The sequence below is a fragment of the Ranitomeya imitator genome, chromosome 6, assembly GCF_032444005.1.
Source record: "Ranitomeya imitator isolate aRanImi1 chromosome 6, aRanImi1.pri, whole genome shotgun sequence".
NCBI classification, from domain to species: domain Eukaryota; kingdom Metazoa; phylum Chordata; class Amphibia; order Anura; family Dendrobatidae; genus Ranitomeya; species Ranitomeya imitator.
Window position 1 is genome coordinate 339196776 of NC_091287.1, and position 20168 is coordinate 339216943.

Here is a 20168-nt window from a genome sequence, read left to right on the forward strand (position 1 = left end):
TATTTATTGGCGTTGACTCATTGTATGATAATGGCTGGCCATTTAGATCTCCTGTACTTCCTTACCAGCTGGGTAACCATATATTGATTGGGTTTCCACCTATAACCCCAGGTCTAATTCGAGCATAGGTTATTTCAATATATCATTGTCTATTCTTGAATGGTAGTTTTGACTACATGGGACATACCATCTCACAGGAGAATCCCAGAACTTTATATCTTTACCATCCCTAGGGACCCCCCTTCTTTCCATTAGTCTATACTTTTAGCTGTACTTCCGCATTCAGCCCATATTATTTATACTGCTGAATATGGTTGTTGTATTTGCTATATAATAAACTTTTCATATTTCTACTTTGAACCACTTTTGTGTTTGGGTCTCTCCATCTCTGTCAGTCTTAATGTAGAATTCATCTAATAGGACTTTAGTATTTATTATGCCAGAGCAGCCTCCTTTCAGGTTTAATTTACCACTTAGTGGTATATTGTTCTTTATAGGTTAATAAGAGCAAAACTGCTCTCTGATGAATTTGTGACAGGTCCCCTTTAAACTGAAAAAAAAATAAAAAATAAAAAAAAATAATATATATATATATATTTTTTATTTATATTTTATATATATATATATATATATATATATATATATATATATATATATATATATATATATATATATATATATATATATATATATATATATATATATATATATATATATATATACACACTAGATGGCAGCCCGATTCTAAAGAATTGGGAGTCTAGAATCCATATATACTTTATTTATTCAAATGTAAGAATAATACAATTAATAAATAATAGTAAGAAAGAACAAAAATAATAGGCAGTATATGGAGAAAACACCAAACAAAAGTTCAAAATTGGTGTGAAAATGTCACTGAACCACTTCACAACTAAATATATATAGTTTTGGTAAATGGTATTATCATTTTTTTGACGAAATTCGGCAGGAGCTTGAAGAGCAACGTCACTGGGCCCGCCTCCACGCAGTAGAAACTTGCTGTGAGGTAAAAATTCAAAAATCACACCAAAATGGCGGGCGGAGTGTGTCACAGTACGGCACGTTTCTGATTGGTCGCTCGCAGCAGGCGGCAACCAATCAGACACTGGACACTGTTGACGTCACTTATCTCCGGACATTAGCTCCGGACATTAGCTCCGGACAAAGCCACGGAAGTTGGCACAAATTGCAGGAAGTAGTATTCTAGGCAATTATATAATACTAGATGGCAGCCCGATTCTAAAGAATCGGGAGTCTAGAATCCATATATACTTTATTTATTCAAATGTAAGAATAATACAATTAATAAATAATAGTAAGAAAGAACAAAAAACGGCTGCACTCACCAGCTCTTGACAATTCTTGTTATTTAAGGTACAGTTACACAGGATCCATGAACATGCTTATGAGGGGAGGGATGAAAGACATCAGACGACAACTTTGCGTGTTGTGGGCAGTGTCAGGTAGTAGGAAAATAGCCAGTTAATAATAGGCAATAGTTCTTTGCAGGAATGCAGATATTAATAAATAGGCAGTTTATATTGCAGAGAAATTGCTGGGCAATAATGGACAATGTCCTTATGTGGCAAATAATAGAGCAATATACCCAATGTGGCAAAGAAGAGGTTAATAAACGGCAGTCTCTCAGTATAACAGTCAGTGAATAATAGGCAGTATATGGAGAAAACACCAAACAAAAGTTCAAAATTGGTGTGAAAATGTCACTGAACCACTTCACAACTAAATATATATAGTTTTGGTAAATGGTATTATCATTTTTTTGACGAAATTCGGCAGGAGCTTGAAGAGCAACGTCACTGGGCCCGCCTCCACGCAGTAGAAACTTGCTGTGAGGTAAAAATTCAAAAATCACACCAAAATGGCGGGCGGAGTGTGTCACAGTACGGCACGTTTCTGATTGGTCGCTCGCAGCAGGCGGCAACCAATCAGACACTGGACACTGTTGACGTCACTTAGCTCCGGACATTAGCTCCGGACAGGAAGTTGGCACAAATTGCAGGAAGTAGTATTCTAGGCAAATATATATATATATATATATATATATATATATATATATATATATATATATATATATATATATATATATACACACACACATACATACACACATAAATCACGCATGTCTCAGGCAGCTGCTGCAGAACGTGCATTTGAATGAGTGGTGGAGGAACAATCTGATAGCAATCATGCAGTCTGGTCTATTACCCATGATCAAATTATTTAGCAGTTAATTATCATGGATTCCGTACAATATCTTTATTACTTGGTATATAAAACAAATTTTTCTACCACTTGGGTGATCATCGTACCCGGCTAATCACTCATTACTTGACATATGACACGTTGATAAAATCCCACTCTTATCTTTTCCCTGTGATCATAGACTTAATTATCTGCAATACAGATTGCTTCTTTTTATTAAACGCATCATTTACTTCAATTACTTTTTATAGTCTCTTCCCATGCCACATTGATTTTTTTAACTTGATTTGGGTGATTTATGGCGGCCTTGTGTCTAATAAAGCATTTATAATTTTATTTGTGGCTATATTTTTATTGTACGTTATCTCTGACTTCATGGAATACTTTCTTTGGTGTATATAGTTATGAAGTATTTAGTGGCATTCAGATTTTCATTTATATTGATTTTTTACTGAAACTTCCTCTTAAATTAGGCTTCTAAACTATAGGGTGGCGTAAGAGGCAACTACAAAAATGATTAGATGCGCTCATTATCACTTATCAGTCGGGAGCAGGTGTATGGAGCGGGCTCAGAGGCTGAGCCTGCCCTATACCCGGCAGACAGAGGCAGATCCTGGCTGTGTGTCAAATCCATTAACAGCCATGACCGGAGCAGAGCTCCATCCATAGCTATTAATCTGTAAAATGCTACTGTCAATCTGTGCCCGCAGCATTTACAGTGAGCCAGCACAGAAGAGCACCATCTCACTTGCCTCTCCCCTCAAGACGCGATCAATCAATAAACTGCAATAAACTTCCATTTATCCATGACCTCTTTATCAATAACAAACTCTCCTTCCTCGGCATCACTGAAACCTGGCTCACCCCTTCTGACACAGCCTCCCCTGCGGCACTCTCTTACGGTGGCTTCCACCTTTCTCACACACCCCGCCCCAGCAGCAAGCATGGCGGAGGAGTTGGTTTTCTCCTGTCAGATAACTGCTCCTTCACCCCAATCCCACTGCCACCCTCTGTTATCCTCCCTTCCTTTGAGGTGCACTCTGTGCGCATCTACTCCCCCTCCAACCTCCAACTGGCTGTCATCTACCGTCCCCCAGGGCCAGCCACCACCTTCTTCGACCACTTCACCACCTGGCTACTCCACTTCCTCGCCGCTGACATCCCCACTATCATCATGGGCGACTTCAACATCCCCATTGACACTTCCCTCTCAGCTGCCACTAAACTTCTATCTCTCACTTCCTCCTTTGGCCTCACTCAATGGTCTTCTACAGCCACCCACAAAGATGGTCACACACTGGACCTCATTCTCACCCGCCTCTGCTCCCTATCTAACCTCTCAAACTCACCTCTTCCTCTTTCTGACCACAACCTACTTACATTCTCTTCCCTTTCCACTCCTTGTCTACAACCCCCACCCCACAAACTCTCACACCCTCGCAGAAATCTTAAACACCTTGATCTTCACTCACTCTCTGAATCCCTCCTCCCTCTCACAGACATAAGCTCCCTACACAATGCGGATGATGCTGCCACTCTATATAACACCACAATAGCTGCAGCTTTGGAATCTCTTGCCCCTCTCACACATACCAAAGCTCGCAAAATCAACAGACAACCCTGGCACACCAGCATGACAAAAGAACTGAGGCGAGCTTCCAGAGCTGCTGAGCGCAGATGGAAAAGATCCCACTCCATCGAGCACTTCATCGCATTCAAACAGTCCCTCACTGCTTTCAAAACCATGCTCGCCACAGCAAAACAAACCTACTTCTCATCTCTCATATCCTCCCTGTCTCACAACCCCAAACAGTTATTCAACACCTTCAACTCTCTCCTCCGTCCCCCAGCACCTCCTCCCTCCCCACTCATCTCAGCTGAAGACTTCGCCTCATTTTTCAAGCAGAAAATTGAGAACATCAGAGACAATTTTAGTAAACAACCCCCAGAACCCTTCCTCCCAACTACCCAGCCCTCCACCTCCAAAACCAACTTCTCCACCATTACAGAAGACGGACTCTCCACTCTACTCTCAAGATCGCATCTCACCACCTGTGCACTTGACCCACTCCCATCCCACTTCATCCCAAACCTCACCACAGTCTTCATCCCAACCCTAACCCATCTCTTTAACCTATCACTAACAACTGGCATTTTCCCCTCAAGCTTTAAACATGCCACAATCACACCTATCCTCAAAAAGCCCTCTCTTGACCCATCCTCTGTATCTAGCTATCGCCCTATATCACTTCTCCCCTTTGCCTCAAAACTACTGGAACAACATGTCCATATTGAACTGTCCTCCCATCTATCTTCCTGCTCCTTCTTCGACCGCTTTCAATCAGGCTTCCGGTCACACCACTCCACTGAAACTGCCCTAACTAAGGTCACCAATGACCTATTAACCGCCAAGAGCAAGCGACACTACTCTGTCCTCCTCCTCCTGGACCTATCCTCTGCCTTTGACACAGTGGACCATTCCCTGCTGCTGCAGACCCTCTCATCCCTTGGCATCACAGAATTGGCCCTATCCTGGATCTCATCATACCTAACTGACCGTACATTCAGCGTCTCCCACTCACACACCACCTCCTCACCTCGCCCCCTATCTGTCGGAGTCCCGCAAGGCTCAGTTCTAGGACCCCTGCTCTTCTCCATCTACACCTTTGGCCTGGGACAGCTCATAGAATCTCACGGCTTTCAGTATCATCTCTATGCTGACGACACACAGATCTACATCTCTGGACCAGATATCACCTCCCTACTAACCAGAATCCCTCAATGTCTGTCTGCTATTTCATCCTTCTTCTCCACTAGATTTCTAAAACTTAACATGGACAAAACAGAATTCATCATCTTTCCCCCATCTCACGCGATCTCCCCAACGAACCTATCCATTACAGTAAACGGCTGCCCACTCTCCCCAGTCCCACAAGCCCGCTGTCTTGGGGTAATCCTTGACACTGATCCCTCCTTTAAACCACATATCCAAACCCTTTCCACTTCCTGCCGCCTCCAACTCAAAAATATTTCACGGATCCGCACATTCCTAAACCAAGAATCTGCAAAAACCCTAGTCCATGCCCTCATCATCTCCCGCCTTGACTACTGTAACCTCCTGCTCTGTGGCCTCCCCTCTAACACTCTTGCACCCCTCCAATCTATTCTAAACTCTGCTGCCCGACTAATCCACCTGTCCCCCCGCTATTCCCCGGCCTCTCCCCTCTGTCAATCCCTGCACTGGCTCCCCATCACCCAGAGACTCCAGTACAAAAGCCTAACCATGACATATAAAGCCATCCACAACCTGTCTCCTCCATACATCTGTGACCTCGTCTCCCGGTACTTTCCTGCACGCAACCTCCGATCCTCACAAGATCTCCTTCTCTACTCCCCTATTATCTCCTCTTCCCACAATCGCATACAAGATTTCTCTCGTGCATCCCCCCTACTCTGGAATGCTCTACCACAACATATCAGACTCTCGCCTACCATCGAAACCTTCAAAAAGAACCTGAAGACCCACCTCTTCCGACAAGCCTACAACCTGCAGTAAACACCGATCAGCCAAACCACTGCATGACCAGCTCTATCCTCACCTACTGTATCCTCACCCATCCCTTGTAGATTGTGAGCCTTCGCGGGCAGGGTCCTCTCTCCTCCTGTACCAGTTGTGACTTGTATTGTTAAAGATTATTGTACTTGTTTTATTATGCATACCCCTCCTCACATGTAAAGCGCCATGGAATAAATGGCGCTATAATAATAAATAATAATAATAATAATCACTCAAGTACTGTACTATCAAAAGAGGATATAGTTCCTTTCTTGGGCAGATACCTCAATAATAGTGGGTGTTAGTGAGGCTCCTAACTATCTTCAGCTAGTATAAAGAGGACTAGTTTTTGGTTGCCTTTTTAAATTTATGAAAACAAGAGCAGTCATAGGCGGAGGATGTTACTAAACCAAATTCATCCTGGTAAGAAGAGCGGGGTCCTACAACCTGCCACAGTCCACTCACTGGGCAGCATCAGTTATTAAGCAGTTAATTAAAGCAGATTCCAAACGGTAATTGCATCTTATGGGTATGTGCACACAACGTCTTTTTTTCAGTTGTACTCTGCCTGGAACATGCCTGAAAAAGTGCTCAATATACGTTAACTATAATTAACATATGTAGAGCTAATAGTTTTGACATTGCTACGCATATGTTCCATCTTTAACCAGGCTTCAAAAGTCAAGAAGAGATTAAAAGAATGGACTATCTCATATACAGTGAGGCCCAGAAATATTTTGACCGTGATAAGTTTTGGCAATTTAGCCAAAACATATTCATGATATAGTTATATAATCAATACGGTCTTAATGTTCAGACTCTTCGATTTAATTTGAGCGGTTTCCCATCCTAATTGGAGTAAGGGTTTAGGAATTATGACTATTTAATATGTAGCTGCCTCTTTTTAAAAAAGAGGCCTAACGTAATTGGACAGTTATCACAAAAGCTCTTTAAATGGTCTGCATGGGCTATTTCCTCGTTAATTCATCATCAATTAAGCAGCTAAAAAGTCTGGAGCGGACTTCAGGTGTGGCAATTGTATTTGGAAGCTATTGCAGTGATCCCACGAGAAAAAAAAAAAGTGCATTGGTGAGTGTGGGAAAATAAAAAGGGCCTGGATGACCACAGAAGACAACCATGCTGAATATTGCAGAATCCTTTCCATGGTGAAGAAAAACTCATTGAAAAACATCCTCCCAAATGAAGAACACTCTCCAGGAAGTAGGTGTTTCAGTATCTTAGTCTATCATAAAGAGAAGACTTCATGAGAGCAAATACAGAGGATTCGCCACAATCAATCTTAGAAAGGCCAGATTTGCCAAATAAACATCTAAAAAAAACAGCCCAGTTCTGGAAAAATCATTCTTTGGACAGATGCAACTGACATCAACCTGCACCAAAATGATGGGAAGGAGGAAGTATGGAGAAGGATTGGAACGGTTCATAACCCACACCCTCTAAAACTTGGTGGAGGCAGTGTGATGGCTTGGGCATGCATTGCTTCTAATGGCACTGGGACACTAGTGTTTATTGATGATGTGACTGAAGACAGAAGCAGTCAGGTGAATTCTGAAGTGTACAGGACTATACTTTCTACTCAGATTCAAATGCAGTAAGGTTGATTGGATGGCGCTTCACAGTACAGATGGACCATGACTAGTGTTGAGCATTCGGATACCGCAAGTATCGGGTATCGGCCGATACTTGCGGTATCGGAATTCCGATATCGAGATCCGATATTTTTGTGGTATCGGGTATCGGATCAATAGGGATGTGTAAAATAAAGAATTAAAATAAAAAATATTGATATGCTCACCTCTCCGGCGGCCCCTGGACATCACGCTGGTAACCGGCCGGCTTCTTTGTTTAAAATGAGCATCTTCAGGACCTGCGAATGACGTCGCGGCTTCTGATTGGTCGCGTGCCGCCCATGTGACCGGCACGCGACCAATCAGAAGCCGCGACGTCATTCTCATTCACAAAACTCCTAATTCTAGGAATTAAGGACCTGCGAATGACGTCGCGGCTTCTGATTGGTCGCGTGCCGGTCACATGGGCGGCACGCGACCAATCAGAAGCCGCAACGTCATTCGCAGGTCCTGAAGGCGCTCATTTTAAACAAAGAAGCCGGCCGGTTACCAGCGTGATGTCCAGGGGCCGCCGGAGAGGTGAGCATATCAATATTTTTTATTTTAATTCTTTATTTTACACATCTCTATGGATCCCAGGGCCTGAAGGAGAGTTTCCTCTCCTTCAGACCCTGGGAACCATGAGAATACCTTCCGATACTCGATGTCCCATTGACTTGTATTGGTATCAGATATCGGTGATATCCGATATTTTTCGGGTATCGGCCGATACTATCCGATACCGATACTTTCAAGTATCGGACGGTATCGCTCAACACTAACCATGACCCAAAACATACTGCAAAAGCAACCCAAAGGCAAAGAAGTGGAAAATTCTCCCCATTGAGCAGCATTTCACATGCTTAAAATTTAAAGGGACACTGTCACCTGAATTTGGAGGGTACAATCTTCAGCCATGGAGGCGGGGTTTTTGATTCACCCTTTCCTTACCCGCTGGCTGCATGCTGGCTGCAATATTGGATTGAAGTTCATTCTCTGTCCTCCATAGTACACGCCTGCGCAAGGCAAGATTGCCTTGTGCAGGCATGTACTACGGAGGACAGAGAATGAACTTCAATCCAATATTGCAGCCAGCGGGTAAGGAAAAGGTGAATCAAACACCTAAAAACCCCGCCTCCATGGCTGAAGATTGTTCCCTCCAAATTCAGGTGACAGTGTCCCTTTAAGACAGAAAGACCCACAAACAAGAAACAACTGAAGTCAGCTGCAGTAAAGGCCTGGCAAAGCATCACGAAGGAGTAAACTCAGCATTTGGTGATGACCATGGCTTCCAGACTTCCGATAGTCATAGTCATTGCTTGCAAAGGATGCTCTACAAAGTATTAAACAAGAACATTTTATTTACCGTAAAGTTAATTTATCCAGTTACTTTTGAGCCCTGAAATGAGAAGGCTTTGTAGAGAAGCGGTTGCAATTTCCAAAGGTTTCACTGGATATTTTTGTTAAACCACTTTATTTAATCCTGAAAGTCTACACTTCAGGGGCCTCTCATTTGTTTAATTTTAAATAAAAAAAAAAAAAAAAAAAAGTGGCATGCAGAGGTCAAATCATGAATATTCGGTCACTGTCCAAATATTACTGGACCTAGCAGTATAAAATGTAACAAAAAAACAAAACCAATGAAAGCAAGGAAACAGATATGGTGTGTGTATATACATGTGTTACGTATAATAACCATCCCAGTTTGGTATTGCTGCAGTCATTCTGACCTGAATGATCATGTTGCCAGGTCATTTTTACTGCATTATGAATGCTGTAAAAACAAAAGCTCAAAAAACAATAGCTGAATTGAGTATTTTTTTTTTTTTTTTTTTTTACCATTTAACTACCCGTATTTTTCGGACTTTAAGACACACTTTTTTCCCGCAAAATTTTTGGGGAAAACACGGGTGCGTCTTAAATAGTCGGAATGTACTTACAGTTAGCGTGGTGGCAGCAGTAGCTGGGCAATTCTTCTGGTGATCCGCGCTGCAGGGCGATGATCTCGCTCCCATCCCAGCCTGGTGAAAGCCCAAAGCCGCCGAACTTCTATTGCCTCGATGCTGTGGCCTCTGGGAAAATGGCAAGCCGGAGGCGGCAAAGGCGCAGATTGAGATTCCCAATCTGCGCCTGTACCGCCTCCGGAGGCCATTTTCCTGGAGCCCATAGCATCGAGGCAATAGACTTGCGGGGACTCCGGGCTTTCACAAAATGTTGCCGTAGCCCCCCGTACCGCTAAACCTGCGCACCAGTGTGAGTCATAATCTCCGGACCACCAAACCCCCCCTGGGACTCCGCTGTCGATCCCCATGGGTAAGCTGAATTCAGGACTGTAAGACGGACCCCCATTTGACGCGTTAATTTTTTTCCCCCCATTTTCCTTATGAAAATTTGGGGTGCATCTTATGGTCCTGTGCATCTTATAGTCCAAAAGATGCGGTACATTTTTGGTTATTTAAAAAAAATAAATAAATAAATCATCCTGCAAAAAACAAGCCCTGATATGGTTATGTTGATGCGAAAAAAAAAAAAAGTTATGCCTTGTGAATAAGAAGTAGAAAAAAAAAAAAGAAAAAGTGCAAAAATATAAACGCACCCAATCATGAAAGGGTTAATTAAAAGGAAAGTCACAAGAAAACTCAATCATGATAATTTGCAGTGTAAACACAGCTTTAATCCATTGATTTCTTATTGGGGACTGCATGATAAAAAAAAAAACTGTATCTCTCCATGTTTCTGATTAAATTACCTTACTCATGTGAAACTCCAGTCGCCTTATATATCTTTCAATAGTCTTGATTTGCTATGAAAAAAAAATTGCATTTCTTTTGTTAATACACACTACCAAATTGTGAAGCTAAAACAAATAGCTATCCGATTTGTACGAAAAACGTTTTCAAGCACTCTGAGCTGTGGATGTGTAAATACTTAGTTATCCTACACTTCCCTGGCCATTCTTTGAAGGTATGTGCACACGTTGCGGATTTTGCTGTGGATCCGCAGCGGATTGCCCCCTGCGGATTCGCAGCATTTTTCCATGAGTTTACAGTACCATGTAAACAAAATCTGCAGTGCACATGCTGCGGAAAAAAAACACGCGGAAATGTAGCGTTGTTTATCCCGCAGCATGTCAATTCTTTGTACGGATTCCGCAGCGGTTTACACCTGCTCCATAATAGGAATCCGCAGGTGCAAAAAAAACGCAGGTGGAATCCGCACAAAATCCCCCCAAAAAATCGCGCTAAATCCGCGGTGATTCCGCAGTGCGGTTTACCTGCGGATTTACCAAAATCTGTCCGTAAAAGTCCAAAGAAGTAATCCGCAGCATGTGCAAATACCCTAAAGGGGTTGGGTGGTGTAAGAATTGATAAGTCTGCAGTCAATGTGTGTGACTGCAGATTTACGAATCCCCCCAGCGCATGCACTGTGTGCTATGAGAATTCGGTGGTTTCTGAGCTGGGAATGGCGGTGATGTATGTGTTATACATACTCCCGAGAAGAGCCCGTGTAGTGGGACGCAGCCTCGCTCCATACACTTTAATTGAGCGAAGCCGCGTCCAATAGACAGCTGCATCACTAGACGGGGCACGGTGATTGAGCTAATCCACAGCGACTAGATGGGTTCTGCACGGGAGTATGTATAATCAAATAGATAAGGCAGCACTCTGTAGCGCCAAACTTGCAAACATGAAATATGAAAATTGAATTGCATTACTGCACTAGAAAAATTGAGAAAGTTTAGAGTATAAACTGGCCAATTCATGTGTACCCGGTAGCCACGATAAGGCATTTCTCGTTTACCAGGACCTAACAATGCCAATCCTTGCTTAGAATAACGTCTTCATCTGTATGGGAACCTGTGAATCCTCTCTTAAAGGGAACCTGTCACCCCGTTTTTGAAAGATGAGATATAAATAGTGTGAAATAGGGGCAGAGCTGGGCTTTACATTAGTGTCCTTTTGGTGCCTTTATTCCCCCGGGATGCTGCTGAAATACCTTTGTGAAGTGTCCGTTTTGTCCTGTCAGTCAAGTTGGTCAGGTCGAATGGGCGTTGTAAAATAGCGGTTCCTCCCCCACCTCATGCAATTCCCTGCGAAGTTTAGTTCCGCCGTTGGCGTTATGTTTAGCGCTTGCGCAGTGAATTTGCCTCCGGCAATCTGTGGGCAAAGCATAATTGACATCATTGCGCATGCGCGGGCCTTCACTTTAGCCGGGGTGCCCCGGAAGTTGTCATATCGGCAAAGTGTTATTCTGGATGCCGTATCTCATCCCACACTGCGAGCGTAAGTTTTGTGCCAAGATCGCTCGCCTGCCTTACGCTCGCAGTGTGGGATGAGATACGGCATCCAGAATAACACTTTGCCGATATGACAACTTCCGGGGCACCCCGGCTAAAGTGAAGGCCCGCGCATGCGCAATGATGTCAATTATGCTTTGCCCACAGATGGGCAAAACATAATGCGCAGGCGCCGGAGGCAAATTCACTGCGCAGGCGCTAAGAAAAAGCGCGATCTGTGCTATTCACAGATCGCGTTTACGAAAGACAAGCCGAGAATCAGGGGGAGGAACCGCTATTTTACAACGCCCATTCGACCTGACCAACTTGACTGACAGGACAAAACGGACACTTCACAAAGGTATTTCAGCAGCATCCCGGGGGAATAAAGGCACCAAAAGGACACTAATGTAAAGCCCAGCTCTGCCCCTATTTCACACTATTTATATCTCATCTTTCAAAAACGGGGTGACAGGTTCCCTTTAAACTAATATCTGTATCTCTGTGGAGGGGTAGGGTCCTGCCTTGATTAAAAACGCCTGTAGCTAAGAGACTATGAATTTGTATTCATTAGCCTTCTGACTGAGCACTCCGCCTCTTCGCTACAGGCGTTTTTAATCAAGGCAGGACCCTACCCCTCCACAGAGATATAGATTTTAGTCTAAGAGAGGATTCACAGGTCCCCATACAGATGAGAACTTTATTCTAAGCGAAGATTGGCATTGTTAAATGGTTGGTCCTGGTAAACGAAAAATGCCTTATCGTGGCTACCAAGTACACATTAATTGGCCAATTTATGCGCTAAATTTTCTTAATTTTTCATATTTCTAGTGCAGTAATGCAATTCAATTTTCATATTTCATGTTTGCAAGTTTTGGTGCTACAGAGTGCTGCCTTATTTTTTTGATTGTATACGAGTTTCTTGACTATAGGTTAGTACCTGTTCACACCTAGTCTATGTTTGGATGTGACGGGAGTATGTATAAGGCATATATCACAGCCGTTGCCGGCTCAGAAACTGGTGAAACCTCGCAGGGAACAGGGCGTGTGCTGGGGGATTCATAAATCTGCAGTCACACAGAGTGACAGCAGACTTTTTATTTTGGACGGACAACCCCTTTAAGTCTCTGGACAGTTTGTAGGTGAAGAGATTGTGTCCAAGCTATTGTGTGACCTAAACAGGTTAGTGACAACTATGCTTTGCAAAAAGGTCTTGTTGCTAAACAGAAAATGTAACATCAGATCTCGGAATCTCAAGCAAGAATGGATATTGCTACACTCTGGCCGCACAGTGAACTAAGATGAAAAAGGAAGTCTTGTTTCATAACTTTTTTCAAGAAGTGAGTTTTGAAAGTGGACCTGATGTTCTTTGAAACTATGTCACGTGTTCACAGCTATAAAGGATTACCTAGTAATCGCTAAAATCAATATGAGATTCTGAAGAGGAAGCACAAAAAACGTGACAAATGTGATTACTAATAAAAATTTACATAGTACAGGAATTACCTGTTTTACCAATAATGAAAAATGCATAGTGATCAAAAACTGTTCATGTTGTAAATATTTGCATTCAGAATGTCCAAAATCAAACATGCTAATTTACACGAATGATAAAATAAGTTGATGTAAAAATCACCACTGCTCTACATGTGTAGGCAGCCATTTATGAAATTATTCAATGCGAATATATCAAATGTAAACCATGACGTGTAAAGATCATGAGTATTTTTTATATGGGTACTAAATTTACGATTGAGAAGCCCTATCCAAAACAAATAGCAAGACATGTAGAAACACATACCTTATCCAGATCATACAAGACCCCCTAAAATGAAAAATGGATACATCAATGTCAGCTACAACAATTAGAATAAATATTCTACTTTGGGTATAGAAATCAGCGCTGGGCGACAGGGTCACCATCTAGGATACAATACAGTGTGCATGGCTCGGGTTTCTATGGCAGTCATCGGTGGTTATCCACACAAACTCCAGAATGAATTCCAGTGCGGGCGACTTACCAGTCTTGAATTTCTCTTCATGTCCTTTAGTTGGGCAGTCAGCTTGTCTAGCTCAGTCTGATGAACTTCCAGGCACTCACTATCAATAGAAATCAAACACCAGGCATCATTAGTAATTTAGTCTGCCTATTGTAGGAACCACAGCTTATGGGTAATTCACATATATGAAAGCCGACATTCTACTGAAGAAAGGCAATACAAAATCATGTTAGTATCAACCAAACATACATTAAAGTAGATATCAATATTCCATCTGTTACAGATGATCATGTTCTCACTAACGGGAGATAGAAGGTCATTAGGCCTCCTCTACATCTGTTCTCGAAAATTTTGTCATGGAAAAATATGTAGTAAAATAAAGTTATGAACGGATGATATTTAGCCAGGAAAACTCATATGGATGGTCAAATTGGTTTAAATGTGGTCCTATGGATGGATTCACAGGATGTCATCATTCAGCTGCATTTTCGGGCCAAAACAGAAATAATCTAAATTGTATCACTCGCAAGCCTTAGTTCCACAATGTGTTTTTTGCATTTGTTTATTTATTTATTATAACATAACAAAACTGGGATTGGACACAAAGAAAAAAAAAAAAAGTATTTAGGAAAACTAGATCTTATACTACTGTTCTCCGATTTGTAGACGTATATACTGTATAATGCATCAAAGCTGCAGTGAACAATGGAAACCTATACACATTCAGTGATCCAGCAAATCAGGTCGCCAATACAATACGGAGCGCAGTTTAAGGGTAAGTTCACACAGGGAGTTTTTGCTGTGTTTTTTTCTGCAGCAAAACCTGATCATATTGGCAGTAAAGAAGCTGCGTCAAAAACGCAGGTTTTGGTGCGTTTGTCTCATTTTTGGTGTGTTTTTCACATGCGTTTTTTTTCTCTTTGTGCATGCCAATAAAGTTGAGTGCACACAGAAAAAAAAAACTTCCTATAGATAGATAGATAGAATGAATAGACAGAATAGATAGATAGATTACCTGCGGTATCCTCTTCCCTGGCATTTTTCCACGGCGCAGAGGTTACCTGAGGTCAGGCAGTGAGGGAGCGCAGGCTCGGTGACGTCATCGCTAGTTACTGAGCCTGCGCCCGCTGCGTATCATTCATTCCCCAGTCGCTTACAGCCGCAGCGGTCACATTAGCAGCGCTCCCGAGTGTAAGCATTATCTCCCCCAGATACTGCATGGGACACTTGTTATATCGGACTGCGATGAATCAGGGAGTGTACTCTTGGTTTATTATTTTATTTTTATTTCAGAAAATGGATGGCTTCGCTTGGAATGGCAGAATAACAAAATGGTAAAACTGTGTGGTGTTTTATTTCATTAAAAGACTTTTCTGCGTGCTCGCGTGTGTTTATTTAACCCTTTAATTACTATAGGATTAGTAATAGATAGGTGTCTTATTGACACCTCTCCATTATGAAGCTGGCTTAATTTCACCTTACAATAGGAAGGTGACATTAACCCCTCATTACCCACTTGCCACTGCTACAGGGCAAGTGGGAAGAGACGGGCAAAGTGCCAGAATTGATGCACCTTTTCTGGGCAGCTGCGGGCTGCTATTTTTAGTGTGGACCCCTCTATTCTTGATAACTAGCCTTGCTGACAGCTGAGGGTTGCAGCCCCGAGCTGTGAGTTTGGGCTGGCTGGTTATCAAATATTAGGGGGGAACCCACGCAGGTTTTTTTTTCTTTTTTATTTATTTATAGCGCAGGAGCAGTAGATGAAAACTCCCATCCGCCGCTTCTGCTCTCACTGTAATTAGCGGCTGTAGGTGTCAGATGGTGGGATCAGTAGTCCATCAGCTGACACCAGTGACTGGAGGTGAAGGTTATACCTCCGATCACAGCTGAGTGCTCCCGCTGTCTTCTGACAGCGTGGGCACCACGGCTCTCTGTCCGGTGGGCATGATTTCCCCGCCGATCAGAAGCGGTGTTTGACGCGCTGTCATGTATATGACAGGACGTCAAACACCGTATTGTCAGACCCTCCATTCAAGTGAATGGGGGTATCCGCTCTGCTGGATGACAGGCTGCATGGACCCATCATGCAGCCTGCCATCTAGATGCAGCAGAGCCGAGTGTGACATCACATCCAGCTGTCATTGACTTTTCTGCAGCAAATATGCGGCAAGAATAGTCAACCTGCGTATTTGCAGCGTTTTTTTCCACCATCCATTCAAGTCAATGGGTGGAAAACGTTGAAAAAACGCTGGAAAAACGCTGAAAGAAGTGACATGCTCTACGTCCAAAAAACGCAGCAAAGCACAAAATACTGATCACACAAAAAAACAATGTGTGTGAATGAGATTTCTGAAATCTCATAGGCTTTGCTGGTACTGTAAAAAGCAGCTGAAAATTAGCATAAAAAAAGCACAGCAACAAAACGCAGCAAGAACGCCCTGTGTGAACTTACCCTAAAAGTGTCAGGGGACCAGATTGATCCTTTTATAAACGCACCCTGGATAAACTCATGCTACACAGCACCGCACATTTCTGCATCTACAGAGGTAGTAATACTGATCTGGAAAGATTACACGGCATGACAGCGCACGACATAAGTGACCCAGGGAGATATTCAGTGGAACATACAAATCTATTACCAGGCCTGGTCGCTGAATACATAATTTTGGGAGAGGGTTTCAAAGTAGTACACTGTACTGTCTAGATAAAATGGTAAGCAATCCCCACACAACATCTACACTGGCTTGCAAAATTATTCAACCCTCCCCCTTGGATTTTTACTCATTTTGTTACATTAGAACCGGTGGGTAAATATTTTTGTAATCCGATTTGTGTGTGATACATCAGCACTAAATAGTCTAAAAATTTGTGACGTGAAGTGAGAAAAATATAAGCATCAATTAAATTTATGGGATCAAATACCTAGTACCCAAAATATCAAAGTTCCTGACATACGTCGACTGATGTACTCAACACATTTCATAACATACCATTGTATGTTATAGGCACGAGGAACATTATCATCCTGATAATTTGAGCAACGTTGAAAGCTGTATCGAGCGGCCAAATTATTAACTATTGAGTCAAGTGAAAAAAACAAACAAAAAAAACAGGAAACATTCAAGAACTCTCCGACTTCCTGTTGATGTTCGATACAACTGAAGGTGGGGACCGTGAAGCCGGCACTGATTGGGTGCAGCGCTCACAGAACGCAACAACCCAATGTGAGCCCGAGGGTAGCAAGAACAGACACCACTGGAACTGCGCTAGTACCGGAGGGGAGTAAAAGTGTTATTTTAACGGGAATAAACATTCAGATTGAGATGGGGCGGTCCTAGTAGTGGACATCCCCTTTAATGACACTCTGCTCAAACTGTGTTCCCAGTTTTGAGCAGAGTGTCAGCTTAGTGTGATCCAATTCCCTCGCTTTAGAAAAATCGAAGCAAAGGTGTAGAAAAGTTAATTACTCCATCTTCTCTATTGTCGGCTTTTGCAGAAATGAGACTGCACTTAGATGACATGCACCAAGATATGGTCAGATGTTAAAATCTCCATAGGGAACTAGGTGGTAGAGATCAATAGACGTCCACAACAGTTATACTATGCCAACATTGAATCATAAATACAACTGAGGTGGACATTTAGGCCCCTTTCACACATCAGTTTTTTGCCATCAGTCGCAATCCGTTGAATTTTGAAAAAAAAAAAACGGATCCGGCGACTGATGCCACTGATGCCGTTCTTTCTCATAGACTTGTATTACCGACAGATGGCCTCACGTTTCATCACTTGTTCGCCGGATCCGTCGAAAATGGTTTGTCTGGCAGCCGGAGACAACGGACATAGTAAAGTTTGTGTCTGTTAAAAAAACAGCGACGGATCTGTCGCCACCCATTGTTTGCTGGAATGGAAGCCTTTGGTGCCGAATTCTGTCATCCAGTGACGGATTCCGTTTGTTTTTTTAATTGAGCATGCTCCGATTTTTTTTAGGATCCAATTAACCAGATCAGCTAGTCAGATCTGGAGAAAAAACGGATGTGTCACATCAGTTTTTCACAATCTGCGACGGATCCGGTTTTTTTCAAAATTCGACAGATTGTGACTGATGACAAAAAACTGATGTGTGAAAGGGGCCTAACATAACAATTTTATGAAGGGTGAATCTCCTCAAGGTGACAGTAAAGACAGTATAGCAACCTTGGCTTGTCTCATTGTTTATCTAGTTAAAACTGAAAGAAGAAGGACACAAACTATCCAGGTCACCGTTTATATGGAGAGGGCAGGGAAATCAGGAATCACTTAAAACATAATACAAGAGTGGAGAGAGGATGGAGGTATGCATTTTAAAAGTATCAGAAATTAAATTATAACAGCCCAAGTTTAAGTATGCATGACTGGATATGGCAGGCATCAAATTATGCATTAATCATGTTAGAACAGCAAATGTTGAAAACCTGCTCGTCATTACCCAACCTCCTACACACACCACATGCACAAATGACCGAAGACATGAAATACAACACCCTATTGTATGCAACCTGGAAGGCTTGGAACAAAATTAGGAATCAACCACACGTATCGCCTTTGGTACATCTGTACATGAATTGTAAGTAATCCGATCTTCCAAGATGGTGACCAACAGGTCATATTAAAATCTGGAGGCGGCACAGAATCTTCACAACACAAACATGTAACAAAAAAAGATCCCAACTATGGAGGAAATTAAACAAAATATTCCCATGCTTCTCTTCTCATATCCACAGGTTAGGAGCTATATAGCACAGGCTATAACTCAGGGACACAGACTGGAGCCAAGTCCAATATACTTGGCACACAATGGGACAGGTGGGGAGAGACAAATTACAAAATACTACCACTTACTATATACATCACAGATAGACCCCCGACTAAATAGTACAATGACTCCCTAGAATTCACACATCAAATAACATAAGCAGCAAAGGATCGAGCAGCCAAGTGCCTCACATCAGAGAGATATTTTGAAATGCAATAAAAATCAGGCATACTTTGCCCTCTTGAAGGGCTTCAGAGTGAGTATTTATACTATACTCAAATGCTTTAAGACTCACGCAAAGGAATCAAATCTATATCATGGTCTACCAACCTGCCTGGCAATCCAGTGTTATCGGGAAAGGATTAGACTATTCACTACAGTACATCTTGACAATTTTGCTCTCCAAAACCCACTATGGGCGATTTCTGGTTATTTAGATCCATGCTAGTAAAGACTGATATGCAAACATGGTTGCAGGAACAAGCAACCCCATTTAAAAATGTTATTGGATGAATAACTTTTTTTAGAGGGATATTTGCAGGAGGAAAAACCAAGTAGCGACTTTCTTTCAAACTCAAAAGTTTTATTTGGATATTACTGCAACAAACAACAAACATCAAGGAACCTTTACAATCTAGAAACATTGGTCTGCAGTTCCACCAAAGGCCCCATGATGAGAAGTAAAAGGTAAACATAATGGTGGTGGTGTTGATCAAAGTAGAATGCCATCACTAATACAATAAAGAAGGTGCAAGTTTATGGTTAATAGGTTATAATACTTAAAAATCTACTTGGATTTAAAATGGAGATTAAATAAGAAACCATGATGGTGTTAAGGTTGGATGCACAGTATATGTATGAAAGAGAGGTGGACAGAGGTGGAAACTTGGCAATAGAAGAGTTAGCACTAAGTGGACAACAGAATGATGAAGTGAAGAGTTAATGAACCCTGTAAGAGACCATTCAATACATTAGATTTGGGCAATATCCTTTCAGTTAGTTCTCTCTTTGCCCATCTGGAGTAAACAATACTTTCCTCCTGGACAGCTACTAATCTACCGATGTTGCCACGCAACATTTTTAAACAAGTCTTTACTATTTCGTCAGAGCAGACCTCCAGTTCAGACAATTGTATCTACTGTATAGAGGAGTGGTTTCACAACTTATACATACTGTATATCAATATTTATTCATAACTTACTCAAGACCATTTTTTAAGGCGCTATATATTTCTTCCACTCTTTCTGGCTGAGGTTCTTTTGAAGCGCTGCTGTTTTTGTGGCCCAGATTATGCATTTTCTTCTGCTTTGCTTGTGGCTTTTTTGGAATTGAAGAGTTTCCAAGAAAAGAATTGCATCTGTTAAAATAAAAACACAGATCAAATGAGCTTTAAAAAGAAAAGAAAAAAAAAGTAAACTTGTCAGTATAAGCACATATGTAACCGAAGGCAAATTTAAGGCAGATCCGACCGAAGGCAAAATATCCTATTCACACTTTTAGATAAATATATAAAATAAACATGAGCGTCAAAAATCTAACACTGCAGAAAAAAATGGGGTGTTAGGTCATAGGTACACAACCATTCTATGTCTGAGGGTCACATTAAGGAACCCAAACCACTTTTAAAAGACCTGCATTAAAATATGTAAGGGAAATTACTGCAAGACAT

At 42.0% G+C, this 20168-nt stretch overlaps 1 protein-coding gene across 2 annotated transcripts in view; it reads right to left on the reverse strand.

Annotated features, from left to right (window-relative positions):
* Positions 1 to 20168, reverse strand: part of RIPOR2 (RHO family interacting cell polarization regulator 2) — a 270446-nt gene that overhangs the window by 112872 nt on the left and 137406 nt on the right. For both annotated transcript variants that reach the window (XM_069730892.1, XM_069730893.1), the window contains exons 3-6: positions 19701 to 19856; positions 13726 to 13804; positions 13506 to 13529; positions 10178 to 10231 (exon numbers count right to left, since the gene is read on the reverse strand). In XM_069730892.1, coding sequence (XP_069586993.1) covers positions 10178 to 10231; positions 13506 to 13529; positions 13726 to 13804; positions 19701 to 19856 — 313 coding nt within the window. The remainder of the gene's footprint in view (positions 1 to 10177; positions 10232 to 13505; positions 13530 to 13725; positions 13805 to 19700; positions 19857 to 20168) is intronic.